This window comes from Oreochromis niloticus, linkage group LG17, assembly GCF_001858045.2.
Source record: "Oreochromis niloticus isolate F11D_XX linkage group LG17, O_niloticus_UMD_NMBU, whole genome shotgun sequence".
NCBI classification, from domain to species: domain Eukaryota; kingdom Metazoa; phylum Chordata; class Actinopteri; order Cichliformes; family Cichlidae; genus Oreochromis; species Oreochromis niloticus.
This window is the reverse complement of record NC_031981.2, coordinates 36,898,465-36,912,739: the sequence shown is the minus strand read 5'-3', so window position 1 is coordinate 36,912,739 and position 14,275 is coordinate 36,898,465. Positions and strand designations below refer to the sequence as shown.

The 14,275-nt window shown below is 42.0% G+C and overlaps 1 protein-coding gene and 1 long non-coding RNA gene across 7 annotated transcripts in view; one reads left to right on the top strand and one right to left on the bottom strand.

The window, feature by feature from the left end:
* The window catches only part of LOC112842665 (uncharacterized), a 9,210-nt gene extending 6,111 nt beyond the window's left edge, over positions 1-3,099 (bottom strand). Inside the window, exon 1 of one of the 2 annotated variants that reach the window (XR_003214592.1) lies at positions 703-3,099. This is a non-coding gene — a long non-coding RNA (uncharacterized LOC112842665). The remainder of the gene's footprint in view (positions 1-702) is intronic. The other variant, XR_003214593.1, reaches the window with a different exon arrangement.
* On the top strand, positions 245-14,275 carry LOC100712386 (uncharacterized). 5 transcript variants are annotated; one of them, XM_025899749.1, is made up of 5 exons: positions 245-402; positions 7,919-9,003; positions 9,477-12,815; positions 12,937-12,997; positions 13,439-14,275. In XM_025899749.1, the coding sequence occupies exons 2-5, from the start codon at positions 8,451-8,453 to the stop codon at positions 13,644-13,646; spliced, it is 4,161 nt and encodes a 1,386-aa protein (XP_025755534.1). In that variant the 5' UTR covers positions 245-402; positions 7,919-8,450; the 3' UTR covers positions 13,647-14,275. The 5 variants fall into 5 exon arrangements, with proteins under 5 accessions (XP_025755534.1, XP_025755535.1, XP_005475633.2 ...); XM_025899750.1 differs by having other exon boundaries at positions 245-513; XM_005475576.4 differs by having other exon boundaries at positions 247-402; positions 13,509-14,275.

Here is a 14,275-nt window from a genome sequence, read left to right as displayed (position 1 = left end):
TACTTTTCATGTTTGTACAATATACTATCATGTTTGTACAATATACTTTTCACGTTCGTACAATATAAATATCACGTTCGTACAATATAAATATATTGTACGAACGTGATAATTATGCATATTGTAATAACGTGATATTATATTGTTCAAACGTGAAAAGTATAGCTCTACGCTTCCGTAAGAAAGCGTTAAACATGTATGGACCAATTGCACAAAGTATGTGGAAGAGAGACGAGAAGCACGCTGTGCTTCATCCACATGCCCTTCCCGTAGGTGGCGCTAATGCGCATGTCAGTCGGTTTTCCAGTCGCCATTAACGTCCGAAGAAAACGTAAAGAAACGGAAGAAGAAGGTTTAGAGGGAAAACAATTCTGACCAAGATGTAAGAACTTATTTGCCGTGGTACGTAAGTTTGCTGGTAGCAAGCATTATCATTGAATTTGATCTTTCATCCGTTGCACTGTTTTGTGTGCACGCTTCAAAGACGATGAGAATTGCATTGTGAAAAATGTGGTAAGGAGGAGCAACATGAGAACCTCGACGTTTTGGTTTTTTGACCTTTTAATTACTGTTCAAAAGATATAACACGCCTCTATTCGTATGTAACCCTGCGTGGCTAACGCGTGTTCTTAAAAAAAAAAGGAAAAAAGAAGAAGCTAGTGTCAATTAAAAAGTATAACGGGGTGTTAACGAATCACACACCCCCGTTAGCGTAGGTAGGTTGAGCCACAGTCTTTGTTGTTGAACATGTGACATATTCTTAATCTGAAATGCGTAAGTCAAAAGTTGGGTTCCTCGTAACCACTTTAATTCAAATGGTTCCTGAACGTACTCACGGTTCCCCTTCAGTCGACCCACTCTATATGGGATATGACGCTTCGGGGAGCCCTGGCTGAAGGCGCCTCTAGTCACAGCTACGATGACGTATGTCCCGATCGTCGCATCATCGCCCAGTGCTGTTAGATGGAGGCAGTGTAGGAAGTCTGTGTTACAGCTGGTCAGTGGACAGCTCTTGCTCGTTTTGTTGTTGTTGGTCCGTGAGCCAGCTGCGGAGGAGAGGGTAGTTATAACCTATAAAAAGCTTAAGTGAAACAGTGTTAAACAATGAAAATTGTAACTACGCCCACTGGCTGTGCTACTTTTTTAAAATCTTTGAGGCTGTAATCAAATCTACTGTCTTTGCTTTGCATCTACTTGCAAAAGTAAAGCCATTCCTCTGTTTTGGAGACTTAGAGAGCGATCCATGCTTTCATTTCATCTTGCCTTGACTTTTGTAATACGTAGTCTTTATTCAGGTGTCAGTCTGAGGTCTGTTAGCTGACTGCAGCTACATTGGTTAGCACCCTCATACCTTTCTGATCTTTTGAACTGGTAGACTGTTTCAAGATCATCTGCGGACTGCTAAAGCACAGAGGAGGTCGGCCTTTGCTGTGACTGCTCCTAAAATGTGAAACAAACTGCCTCTTCACATCAGGACCTCCCCAACATTAGACACTTTCAAAACATGTTTGAAAACCCACATTTATTCCTTGGCTTTTAAAGCAGAATGAGTTCTGACTACTTGTTCTTGTACTGCTTTACTGCTTGTTCTGACTGCTTGCTGTACTAAATGTACAGCACTTCAGTCAACAGCAATGTGCTCTATAAATAAATGTGACTTTGACTTTTGTTGTGGTTCACTCGTTGCCGGTGAACTCAAAATGCAGTCAGGATCTTGGAGGACTGCACAGAAGGGCATCTTGCCATGGGTAAAGACCCCTCTCCCCCCTCTGTCTGACACAAAAGTGTACATCCCTCAGTCTCTACCACTCAAAGGAGCGGTTGACACCTGCAGAGTGCTAATTTAGAATCATCTTGTGCATTTTTACTTCGATCCTTTTGGTATTCATTCCACATCTCTACCAACTGCCTTTGTGTTGTATGTCTGTCTCTAAGTCCAAAGAGCTCTAGTGTCATCTCATGTGAGAAAGGAAGTGCTACCAGTGTGTAGAATCTTTTTCCCAAGTTATCCTTAGCATACTTTAGTCTGGCTTCAAGGTGTTTCTTCTGCAGAAGTGTAGTTTTTCTTGCTCTGCATTCTCACAGTCTCTTCCTGTACAGTGTCCTGGTAATTGCCTTCGATCCATCTTAGTTTAACAAATGTCACACATTATCTGAAATTAATTTTAAACTTTTCCATAACTTTATTGTTCTACAGTAGTTAAATTACTTAGATGGGTTAGTTGTTGTTTGTTGTACCCTTTGCAGATTCATGAATTTGAATATATATTCAATGTTAGTCTGTAATGAAATAATCAAAATTTTTAAGCTAACAAAACCCTTAAAACTGAACCTTAAATACTTTTTTGTGAAATTTTGCTTATCTTTTGTTTATAAAATTGAAATTACATCAGAATTAACAACTTCGTCCAAAATGAGTTTTTCTTGCCATTACTGCTGTTGTTGCAGGAAAGTCGTCAGTATGACCACCACAGATGGTTCCAGAGAGTTTCTGGGAGGTTTAGCGTTAGTAAAGTATCTCAGTGTCTTTATAATATTTGTTAATAAAGTTTTAGTTTCTGTCCTTAGGCAGGGAGGAATTATAGCATCGTCTGAGAATTCTAAAAGGCCTTTCACATAAGAAACGGCATGCTCTGCGCTGGCTGCTGCGCTCTGCTTGTACGTCATTTTTTGCGCCCGCTCTATAGCTGCTTTTTTCATTAGTACCTACTAAGATCAGCTCAGCACGACTAAACTCAGATCGACTGGTTTTCCATTACAATCACCTAACATGCATGTTTGTTGTTATAGCAATGCAGCCAAGTGTCCCATGACGTAATTAATATGTGACATGAACCCTACAAAAAAGGCGGGCGTCGAGGCAACAATATACCTGCTGCTCGATCTATGGCTTTTTGTCAGACTCGGGGGGACCACGTCGTTGTGTTTGTTTTGGGGTGTTTTTGCTTTTTTTGTAGCCATTTTCTCTCGTTGCCAGGTTTCAAAAATGGCAAATGAGACGCTCTCATGACTCATCGAATGACGCCACTGATCAGCCAATCGGGGGCATGCAGTCTGACTAGGGCTGCTCAATTAATCGAATTTTAATCTCGATTACGATCTGGGTTTTCAACGATCATTAAAAATGACTGAGCCGATTATTAGCACCTCCCTCGTGCTTTACTCTCGCGCTGCTCCGTGTGGCAAATCGAGCGCACCTCTCTGCGTTTCGAACACGCGTCACAACAATTAAGAGGACCCGAGGGAAGCTCGGAAAGCTAAGCAGAAGTTATTTGGAGAGGAGAGGATAATGGCTGCTGAAGAAAGAATGCCGTTGGTTGAAAAGAGGTAAAACGACTTCAGTGGTGTGGAAACCAATGTTCCCTCTAAGCTGCGCACGTGCGCAATTGCGCACTGCTGGCACGGTCTCTGCGCACAGAAAATCTGCGTTGCGCACAAAAAAAATCTAACCTGAATTGAAATTAAAATAAAAACTTTAACAATTCTGTTTTGCAGTGTTAGTCAGTGAGTGACTGGCTGCTCCTGTATGGGATTAGAACGATGCCACCTTATCCCATAGTCCAGCCAATGATGCGATTTACATTCGTATATACGCAGCCAATCAACGTCGTTGACAGGCTATGACAGCGTCCTTATGTCCCGACACCGGTGTTTTAGCTAGCAAAGCGGCGTGGCTGATGTGCAGTGAAGCCACATTAATGACAACGTGTCCAACCATTGGAGATGTGAGCAGGACAGACGGAACAACTGACGGGAAAAGTGTGGACTTTATACCAGTTTTTAAATTGTGTTGATCGGCCACGTAAAACCAGAGTTATGATAAAAAAATCTGCAATGTTTGGTTTTCTTCCTGAATACTGTCGTTGTTTATATTTACTGCGGGAAGAAACGGTAAAAACGAAAACGCTCGAAAGCGCTCTCCGCCTGTGAGCAAAAACAAAACCAAAAAACCCCCCACCCTTTCCTATTGGTCGAAAAAAGTACCGTGTCGACCAATCAAAAAATGATATGGCAACGTGGCATCTAGTTGTTAAGAAACGGGGGGAAGTTTTAGGAGTGACGGTTGAGACGTTTAGCGCAAATCTTGTGTAGTTAGTGTGTAGTGTAGTCAATAGTTTTGTTGTGTGTGTCAGAACAATGAGGCGGCTGCTGAATGTTACAGGTGTTACAGCAGTGATACAGCTCCTGCTGTCAGGCCTGCAGGTATCAGGCTGTTGTTCTCCTTTATCTCATAGTGGACAAATGATTTTTTGGAGTGGCACAAATAATTTGTGTGGCATCAGATTTGATGCAGAACAGCTGATTGTTCTGTAAATAGTTTGAAATGTTTATTTAAAAAACCACCTTGGCTGCATTAAAAAAAAAATAGCTGCAAAAAACTTTGTTGTTTGCCAAACTGAGTTACTTTTTTGAAGAAGTAACCATATAATTAATTGCCCAACATTGGTCATTATATGCTGTATTTGGCAGACAGAGTTACAGACTCTCTCCCAGACCACAGACTCATAATACAAGTCAGAGCTTTCTTTTTTTTTTTTTTTAAAGAAAGTTGTGTTTTCAAAATTGGAGTTCAAGTTATTTTTACTTCCAATAGTGTTAACATACTACACAGGTCAATGACTAGATTTTTTTTACATTTTCATTGTAAGTGGGCTAAAGCAGTTAATTAAAAGTAGTCTAACATAAATGTAAATGCTGTAATTTGATTATTTTAATAAACCATGTAACTTGGATGGATTAGATGCTGGCGTGACCACAGTGCACACGTCTGATGTCGCTCACAGTGGTCCAAGGGACGCTCAGGGAGTTTGTGTGTTCGCTCAGACACATGAAAAATTAGAGGGAACATTGGAGGAAACATTATGGGTTCACGGAGTCAGACGTGGATCAAATATTGTGCAGTATTTTGAAGTTCACTAAACATTGATGTTTACATTTTTCATTTATTTTTTATATTGCAAACATTTGCACTGTAATCAGTATTTGCACACTATTTTAGATTATTTTTTGACAATCTTTAAAGCCATTATTCAATACATTGTTATTGTTAAATAAATATCGTCAAATAATCGAGATCTCAATTTCAGTGAAAATAATCGTGATTATCATTTTTACCATAATCGAGCAGCCCTAAGTCTGACGATGTCACATTTTGGTACCTGCTCGGATCAATTTGGAACCCTGGCCAAGCAGATACTGTTTTAGTACCTGGTACCAGGTATTTTGACCTAACGGAAAACTCTAAAAATTGTGGCTGTGACAGAGTTACACCGTCCCGGGCCGCAGACAGCTGATCTGAGCGCATACACGCACCACCACCATTAGTTTCTACAATTGTCGCGCTGGGTTACCGTGGCTGCGCGTCTTTTAGTCAACCGGGCAGATAAACAAAAAAGGGGTGAGAGGTATATTTTGAGCGGCACAGAGGGTGGCCAACATATTTTTTTTGCTTACCTTTAATAAGGCCGGTCGCGTAGACTCTCCGTGATCGCCGATTATGCGAGTGGTTATGCAAGCCGATGGTATGGTGTTCCGGGGTTCAAATAGTGGGTTCGCGCGCGCTTGGAAAGGTCACATGAACTGCATTATTTTTGTTTGTGTTTTTTTTTTCTTATTGTGAAACACTGTAGGCTGTCTGGAAGTGGCCATAAATGTGTGTGTGTGTGTGTGTACATATATATATATATATATATATATATATATATCTCCATAGGCCCTCATCCTATTCATATAGGATGAGGGGCCACTGACATAAAGACAAGAAAGCTCCTGACCATGCATGGAGGGTTTCACCCCAAGTCCAGCACCCTGAGGCTGTACGCTAAGCGGAAGGAAGGGGGCCGGGGACTGGTGAGTGTCAGCACCACAGTCCAGGATGAGACAAGAAACATCCACAAATACATCACGAAGATGGCCCCAACTGACAGCGTGCTCAGTGAATACCTCAGGCAGCAGAAACCCAAGAAAGAGGAGGGAGACGAGGAACCATCATGGAAGGACAGGCCCCTGCACGGTATGTACCACCGGCAGATAGAGGAGGTGGCTGATATCCAGAAATCCTACCAGTGGCTGGACAAAGCTGGACTGAAAGACAGCACAGAGGCACTAATCATGGCAGCACAAGAACAAGCTCTGAGCACAAGATCCATAGAGGCTGGGGTCTATCACACCAGGCAAGACCCCAGGTGCAGGCTGTGTAAAGATGCCCCAGAGACAATCCAGCACATAACAGCAGGGTGCAAGATGCTAGCAGGCAAGGCATACATGGAGCGCCATAACCAAGTGGCCGGCATAGTGTACAGGAACATCTGTGCCGAGTATAACCTGGAAGTCCCGAGGTCAAAATGGGAGATGCCCCCAAGGGTGGTGGAGAATGACCGAGCTAAGATCCTGTGGGACTTCCAGATGCAGACGGACAAAATGGTGGTGGCTAACCAACCGGACATAGTGGTGGTAGACAAACAGAAGAAGACGGCTGTAGTGATCGATGTAGCGGTTCCGAATGACAGCAATATCAGGAAGAAGGAACACGAGAAGCTGGAGAAATACCAAGGGCTCAGAGAAGAGCTCGAGAGGATGTGGAGGGTGAAGGTGACGGTGGTCCCCGTGGTAATCGGAGCACTAGGTGCGGTGACTCCCAAGCTAGGCGAGTGGCTCCAGCAGATCCCGGGAACAACATCGGAGATCTCTGTCCAGAAGAGCGCAGTCCTGGGAACAGCTAAGATACTGCGCAGGACCCTCAAGCTCCCAGGCCTCTGGTAGAGGACCCGAGCTTGAAGGATAAACCGCCCGCAGGGGCGTGCTGGGTGTTTTTTTTATATATATATATATATATGTATTGTAGTAATACAGCTGGAAAGAAACGGAGGAAAAATGAGTGTTTTGGGGAAATAAATGATAAAGGGATGACTATTATGCCTAGTGGGAGGGGCAATGGGGTATAAAGGGAGGCCGTCAGGGCCTACCTGGGCATTCTGTGAGATTTTACAGTGAGGGTAACATGCAGACTGGCTCAGCCGCTTGTTTTGTATATAGATGTTTGTTTTGAATTAAGTTAGTTGTTTATTTTCTTTGTAAATAATCTTTTGTGCACCTGGGAGGCCGGCAGAATAAATATCCACACTGAATGCTTCCTGACTACCCCTGTATTTGTTCGGGAGAAGTTTAGGAGAGGACCCCGCGACAGTGGCAGATCGTGGCGAGTTGATCCAAGTAGGCACTAATGAAAAAGAGGCTATGTACTAGATTGTTTGGGTTCCACAACACTGCTTTCCTTCCAAGGTCCCCAGAGCTGTTGAATGGAATGACTTACTCAAGGGCTTGGAGGGAAACTTGTGTCATAAAGTTCATTGAACTGCACAGAATCTTTTTGTTGCGTGCTTGAACTTAGTGTGACTGTAGTTTTCGTTACAATTGGTTGTGCGAAGGTACATCACAGTGCACAGCAGCATGCACGAAGACTTCTCGCTGGCACGCTTGTGTTGTGCTTTGCTCGGTGCTGCTGGAAAACTTCCCAGGATTCCAAGTTTATCCACTCTGCACAAAGTGCTCTGCCTCCTGTATTGTAGGTGTACACACAGAACACGATGAATGAAGGGTTAAAGGGTTTGTCTGTGCTACATACAGCTGGATCATGTTTGTTCCTTCTCAGAACATTGTGGACCTTCTGCTTGGTCATTTCTGATTTAATTTTATGGTCTAAAGTTTGGACATGTATCATGATTGCTGTAAAATTTCAGTTTCATAGATCAAAAATGTTTTTAAAAAATGGTCTATTGTTAAATATATGCAGATTTTTCATTTTGAGCTCTCCTGCCCCGGGGGAGTCTAATAATTCAGGTGAAGTATATATTAAAAGAATGTGCATCTAGTCGCCTAATTTATTTATTTACTCTCATTTATTTGTCTTGTTTCCTAGACAAGAGGAGTGCTTAACTGAAGTCATCGTTTGAAAGACTGCTCTTCAGGCAATACTTTCTGAATGTCCCAACAGCCAAGGAAGTCTCAGTGCTCCAGGACCTCAGGACAGCCTGGTTCACCTGACAATTGGAACTCAAATCAGGGTAGCCTTTGTGCATCTTGAAAAATCTGAAGTGACTTGTTGTCAAGAAAGCAGTGCACAATCCCCCCAAAATTCCATGGAATCCACTGTCTACAAAAATCACAATTGTGCACTGAATTACAGCACCCCAAACCCAAGGATTTTGCATTTAGTTTGTATAGCAGTGACGATCAAACAAAAAGAAATACTGGCTTGAGTTCATCAGCACATGTCCTTGTTTAACACAAATGAATATCCTCTCTTGAGAACTTCATAAGACATCCTTCTGGCAAAAGTGGACAGCTTGTGGAATTTTCCACTGAGACTTTAACTTCACATTTCCTAAAAGTTTCTAATATACAATGCTGGGCTGAAGCAAGGGCCGCTCCACTTCATAGAGAGATCCCAAATGTTTTCTTTACAAGATCAATCTTCTTCTGTACATGAGAACAAGGCCTCCACATCATCCCCAGTAATTTGCATCTCGCCCAAAGAGAAATCTGCTCATTTCAAATCTTCCAAGACTGAACCTAATGTCGATGATTTTTCAGAGGAAAAATGTTCTGAGAATCAGGAAGTGGGAAGTTCCCTCCCCCAAGTTTGTGGACAGAAGAAACAAATCGTAGATCATTCAGAAGGAAATGTTTCCACCCCTTCTCAGCAGCTCTCCCCTTCTTCTCTCAGGAATCAGCCAGCCGAAGGTGAAGTCTTGGAAGCTAAAAAAACCAAAGGGATGACAAATGATGAACTTAATGACTATATCGAGGAGGAGGTTGCGTTAGTATGGTTGAATATAAGAATGGAGGATTATACCGAGCGGCAAAGATTCAGCCCTGTTCTTACTGAGCAGTGCACTACTTCAACCGGACAAGAAGATGAAGTGAAGGAAAGCAAAGGAACTGAGTTATCTCCCACGCCTAAAGAGAAATGTGATACATTTGCATCAGAGAAACATGTAGCAGGTACACTAAACTCTGCTGTTGACAGCTCAAGACATTTTCTTAAAAATTTGAGAAGTGTTTCAGTGTAAATTTTACCAGTATGAAAACATGACCTTGTTTCATGGGAAACCCCCAAAAGTTGATTTTGTCCATCTGGACGTGGCGTTTTCAGTGGGAGAAACGTTTCATCCAAGTGACTTCTTCAGTCTCAGCTGACTGCAGGTTTCCCCAACCTTAATGATCTAATGAACTGACCCCCAGCCCATTGTTCCTTCAGTGCTGCTAGTTTCAGTCATTATGCAAATGTACTGTTTATAAGATTGGGGAAACCTGCAGTCAGCTGAGACTGAAGAAGTCACCTGGATGAAACGTTTCTCCCACTGAAAACGCCACGTCCAGATGGACAAAATCAACTTTTAGGGATTTACTTACCTGGGTGATTGTGCATGGATCAAGACGTTTCATGGGTAACTTTCATCTCTTTACATCCACAGATTATCAACATGTCATCTCGGAGGTTGCTCCCACTTACATAAATAATGAAGCAGAGCATCCAGTGATTGTGTCAGCAGTTTCTGGAGTCACCGTGCCAGAAGAGACTGAGAAGTACCCAGGATTAATGGTCAGCTGCAGTTCCTCACAAGGAGAGCGGGAAAGACTCAAAGAAACCGAAGGCACTGGAGATCAAGATGAAAATGTAAACAAACAAAAGAAGACTGAAGACCAAGAGTATTACCATGTTGAATATAAGGACGCAGCTGCACTTTCCAGCCTAGATTCAATAACTGTTAAAACTGACTATACACAATTAGTCTCTGTGGGGGAGCAATCGGTGTGCAGCCAAACAAGTTATTATAATGTGGAGAAGGATGCAACTGGTGTGTGTCTACAAGCAGGTTTAAGCATATCTATTCCTTTGAATAAAGTCAACAAAAGCACCCCTCCATCTAGACCTGAAGGTGTGGATACATTCTTTGCTGCAGGTAGAAATGATCCAGAATATCAACAGAGTTCAGTCACTGAAGAATTATCAAAGCCGGGCATGCATCTTTTAAACACAAACCAAGAGGAAGTAAGGTTTGAGGAACCTTTATATGAAGATATAAGTGAAGATGAGAATCCAGAAGTTGATAAAAATGATGAGGAGCTGCCTTCACCTTCATGTGAAGTGTCTGAAGCCAGCATTACGCAGTCTGGAGGTGTGCAGAGTCAGGCCAAGATTCCAAAGAACCAAACACTTGGCATAGCACAACATTGCTCTTGTCCATGTTTTGTTGAAACGGAGGATGGGTTTGAACGTTTATTATGTCCTAAATGTGACAGTGAGAAACATTTAAATTGGCAAGCAAGCTGCTCTTTGAGCCCCCTTTCTGATGCACAAGACCAAGAGGAGACTGATGAGGACGATGATTGGCTAGTTATGCCTATTAGCGTGTTAGATGTTAAATGGGAACCAGCAGATGAAGGCCAGGCTGACCCAGAAACTGTTTCACAGCATGATGGTGAGCATGAAGACCAGGTGAAACAAAGTGACCCAAATCCAGCTGTCTGTGAGGTACCCAGATCTGTTCCAAACCATGTACCAGCTTCTGCTTTTTCTATGATGGAGGTTTTTGACACACCTTCTCATCTAGCAAAAGTCATACAATCTAGAGAGACAATGCAACAATCCTTCATGGTGCCTTCTTCCTGGGGCACAACTGAGACAAAAGCTCATAGACCGCAAAATAGGGAATCACATAGTGATCCTGATGACAGTTGTGAAACTGAAGATAGTTCTGATTACTCTTCTGATTCAGGACGTAACTATCTGACAGTGTCCAAACAGTTGTTAAATAACCTGTCAGTGCCTGCATCAGCAGAGAAAAATGACTCTGATTCTGAAAAAGAAAATGAAGACCATGAGATGACAAATTTACAACAAAGTCAAACGGGGGACAGAAGCAAGCCTTCAGAAAAGGATGACATCATCAACCTTGATTCTGACACAGAGGATGAAGGTGTCCAAAGCTGTCCAGAGACAAAAACAAAGAGATTGTTCTCTGTGTGCATAGAGAACAGTGGAGCTGCCAGCCTTAATCAACTGAAGAAACCTTCTCCTGAAACTGTTGATGGTCAGTGCAGAACTGTGAAAGGAAACTGTCAAACCAATGGACTTAAATCTACATTATCCAGATGTTGTAACAAAGTGATCCAGAGTGGGAACTCTGACCTTTCACAAAGGACAGAAAAGTGTAATAATGCTGGATCTCACCATGGTATAAAAGTGCAAAACATTTCAGATGACCCAAGTGTTATAGTAATATTTGACAGTGATGATGAAGAAAAACAAAGCAACAGACAGGTAAAGAGGAAAGGTGTATTCTCTGAGCCAGCGAGTGGAGGCAGTACTTCATGTGGAGAACAAGTGAGGGATATTGAAAAGAATAGAAGTCCTAAAGCAAACAACAGAGAGCCGAGTATGCCTTGTGCAGATTCACCAAAGTCACAGCATCAGCCCAAACCTCAGCAAACACAGATAAAAGAAAAGAAACAGGATGTAACCTTTAGCCAATCAAATAGTATAAAGAAGAGAAAACTGATTAAAGTTAAAATGACTCCTGAGCGTGTTCAACAAAACAACAACAAACAGACTACTTCAAAAATCGTGGAACAACATCGTGATGATGCACAAAATAGTCTTTGTGCCAGCCAAAACACCCAAATGAATTTATCATCAAAGAAGCGCTCTGAGAGGCAGTCTGTGGACACGGAGGTAGACATCACTAAAGCTCACCATCACCACGTTCAACAAAAGGCGCAAAGGCAAACCTCAGAAACGGTGCAAAGAGAAGTAGAAAAACACCTTAACAAAGAGGAAAGAGAGACTAGAGTTCTCTCGTCAGAAACGGAGGACAGCGACGATACCTTGATTTATATACAAACCAGTCCACCGTTCATGGACTGCCCACGCAAGAACCCCCAATCTGCAGACAGGGGCATGGGCTCCATCTGCCATCAGCATGTTGAACAAAAGGCCAGTGGACATATGACATCAAACACAATGGACAGGAAGGTTGAACGAGACCTGAAGAAGCAGAGGAGAAAGACTGGAGTTATCTCGTCTCAAACTGAGGACAGCGATGATACCTTAATTTATGCACAAGCTAGTCCATCCTGTTCTGATAGCGAGGATGACTCCACTATGACTCCTGTGATTCCTCGCTTTGTTGTTCAGAAGTCTTCTCCGCCTAGTGAGTCCTTTAAACTTCTAAAACAGTCTACAGTCCAAAGGCGAGGCAAAAATGAATCCCAGGCGACTCCAGAGACCCATACAGAAACCAGCAAGACTGACTCTAAAAAGAAGAAACAACAAGGGGCTGAAGGAAAGCTTGTATCCAAACCAAAGCCTATAAGTGACGCACACCATACAGAACCATTCTCTAGGTCTGCCCATAGCTCATCTAGTTCCAGGCAATGCTCGTCCTCATCCAAACTACAGCGAACTCACTCTGACAGAAACGCTTCAACATTAAATCGGTCTCGCACTCCTACAAAGGGCCCGCCATCTTCCACATCCATGCAGTCATCAGCAAAGGAACAAGTGTTCAGTGACTGGCGAAAAAGCTTTGTGCCAACCAGGAGAGACCGAAAGAGTAGTCTGGAGAGTAACCTGAGAGCAAGGAACAATTACGAGTCGCTAAGGGAAGCCAGAGCTGGACCAAGTCAACGTGACAAGCCACACAAACGGAGACACAGCTCCTCTGAGTCTGTACCTCCTCTGATGAAGAGGCCCAAGGATGAAGCCATACAGATAACGAGGGCCAGACATCAGGACGCTCCATTAGAGCAAAGTGTGTACTTTTGAAGTCTCTAAAATGTTTTTAATTGATTTGATTCATATATTAATAATAGTAAAGTTCAAAATTATTATTTTAAATATGTTTAATCTTGACTGCATGTTTCTAAATGTAGGATATCCTGTGAGCAAAGGCTACAAGTGGAAGAATGAAACAAGCTTCATGGCCAACAAAAGGTGATGCTCAACATTTAATATTGACTGCATATAAAAGATGAGACAAGCTTCCAGGTATGAACAGTGAAACCAGTACCGAAATCCCTCTAACTTTCCATTGGCCAGCAGAGAGGAGTAACCTTTGTTTCGACATATGGGAAAACTGCCTTGGCTCCGGTCTCTGAGTATTTAATCTGCTGCTGAATTTGACACCGCTTTGTTAACTCGTGCTCAAGTCCAAAAGGTTTATTTAACAAATTTAATGTCCATGTAAAATCACTAGTATTAGTTTACAGGTTGAATGAGGCCATGTCAAATATAATGTGAAAATTGTGGTCTGGGCTTAATATGTCTGGTTTTAAACAGCTAAGATAACATGAATATGCTTAGCTTGAGGCTTCACAACAGAGCTTGACTAAAGAGTCATTGATAACTTGCTGTTTTTTTGTTTGTTTTTTTAAGTCAAAGCAATGCAGTGTGTACACGTATGACCAGGTTTTCTGAGGTGTGTCCTGTGTTTCACTGTGTGCAGACCAGGGGAAAGGTACAGCTCCTCTCCGAGACCTCACCACTGAAGGGGAAAAACGCTCTGCCAAAGAGGCTTTCTGTTGTTTTTGTTATGACTTGTTCTGTGTTTGATTTAATAAAGCACTTGTGTAAAACAAAGTGACATTACATACAAAACTATAAAATGTTCAGCATTTTATGTGTTGTACTTGCTATATTATATACACTCAAAAAATACAGGAACACTGAAGTCACACACCAGACAATCTTGAAAATTAAAGTTGGAAATGGGATGGAAACTAAAGTCATCAACGTTTTGATGGGTCCATTCTCATTCTAAGCAAAAACTGACTTGTTCACTTATTTTCTGAGCAGTATACAAACATTATTCTTTGTTTTCTTTGGAAACAGAAGTGCCTGTATGAAAACCCAACATGCAGCTGTTTACTGGTTTTGCTCTGAATACTGTTCATACTTGAATCTTTGTAAATAGTTTGTTGTATTTTTGACCTATTCATTTATAAGTTTTTTTTCTTACTCGGAAAATTCTATGCACCACTTAAAATAGCTGTGTATTTAAAAAAAAAAGCAACCTTATTACAAGACGTATTAATAGATTCTCAATTGTTTGCCTTCTGAATGTGTTTCACTGGATTTTAAATGCAGTATTATGCTCCCTCTGTTTAAGTGATGTTCCCCAGTGCCTATCTGAGTCCTAAACCCATCAGAAGGTTTCAAACCGCTGACAGGTGAAATGAATAAAAGTTGTTACAATGTTCTACTAGAAAAACA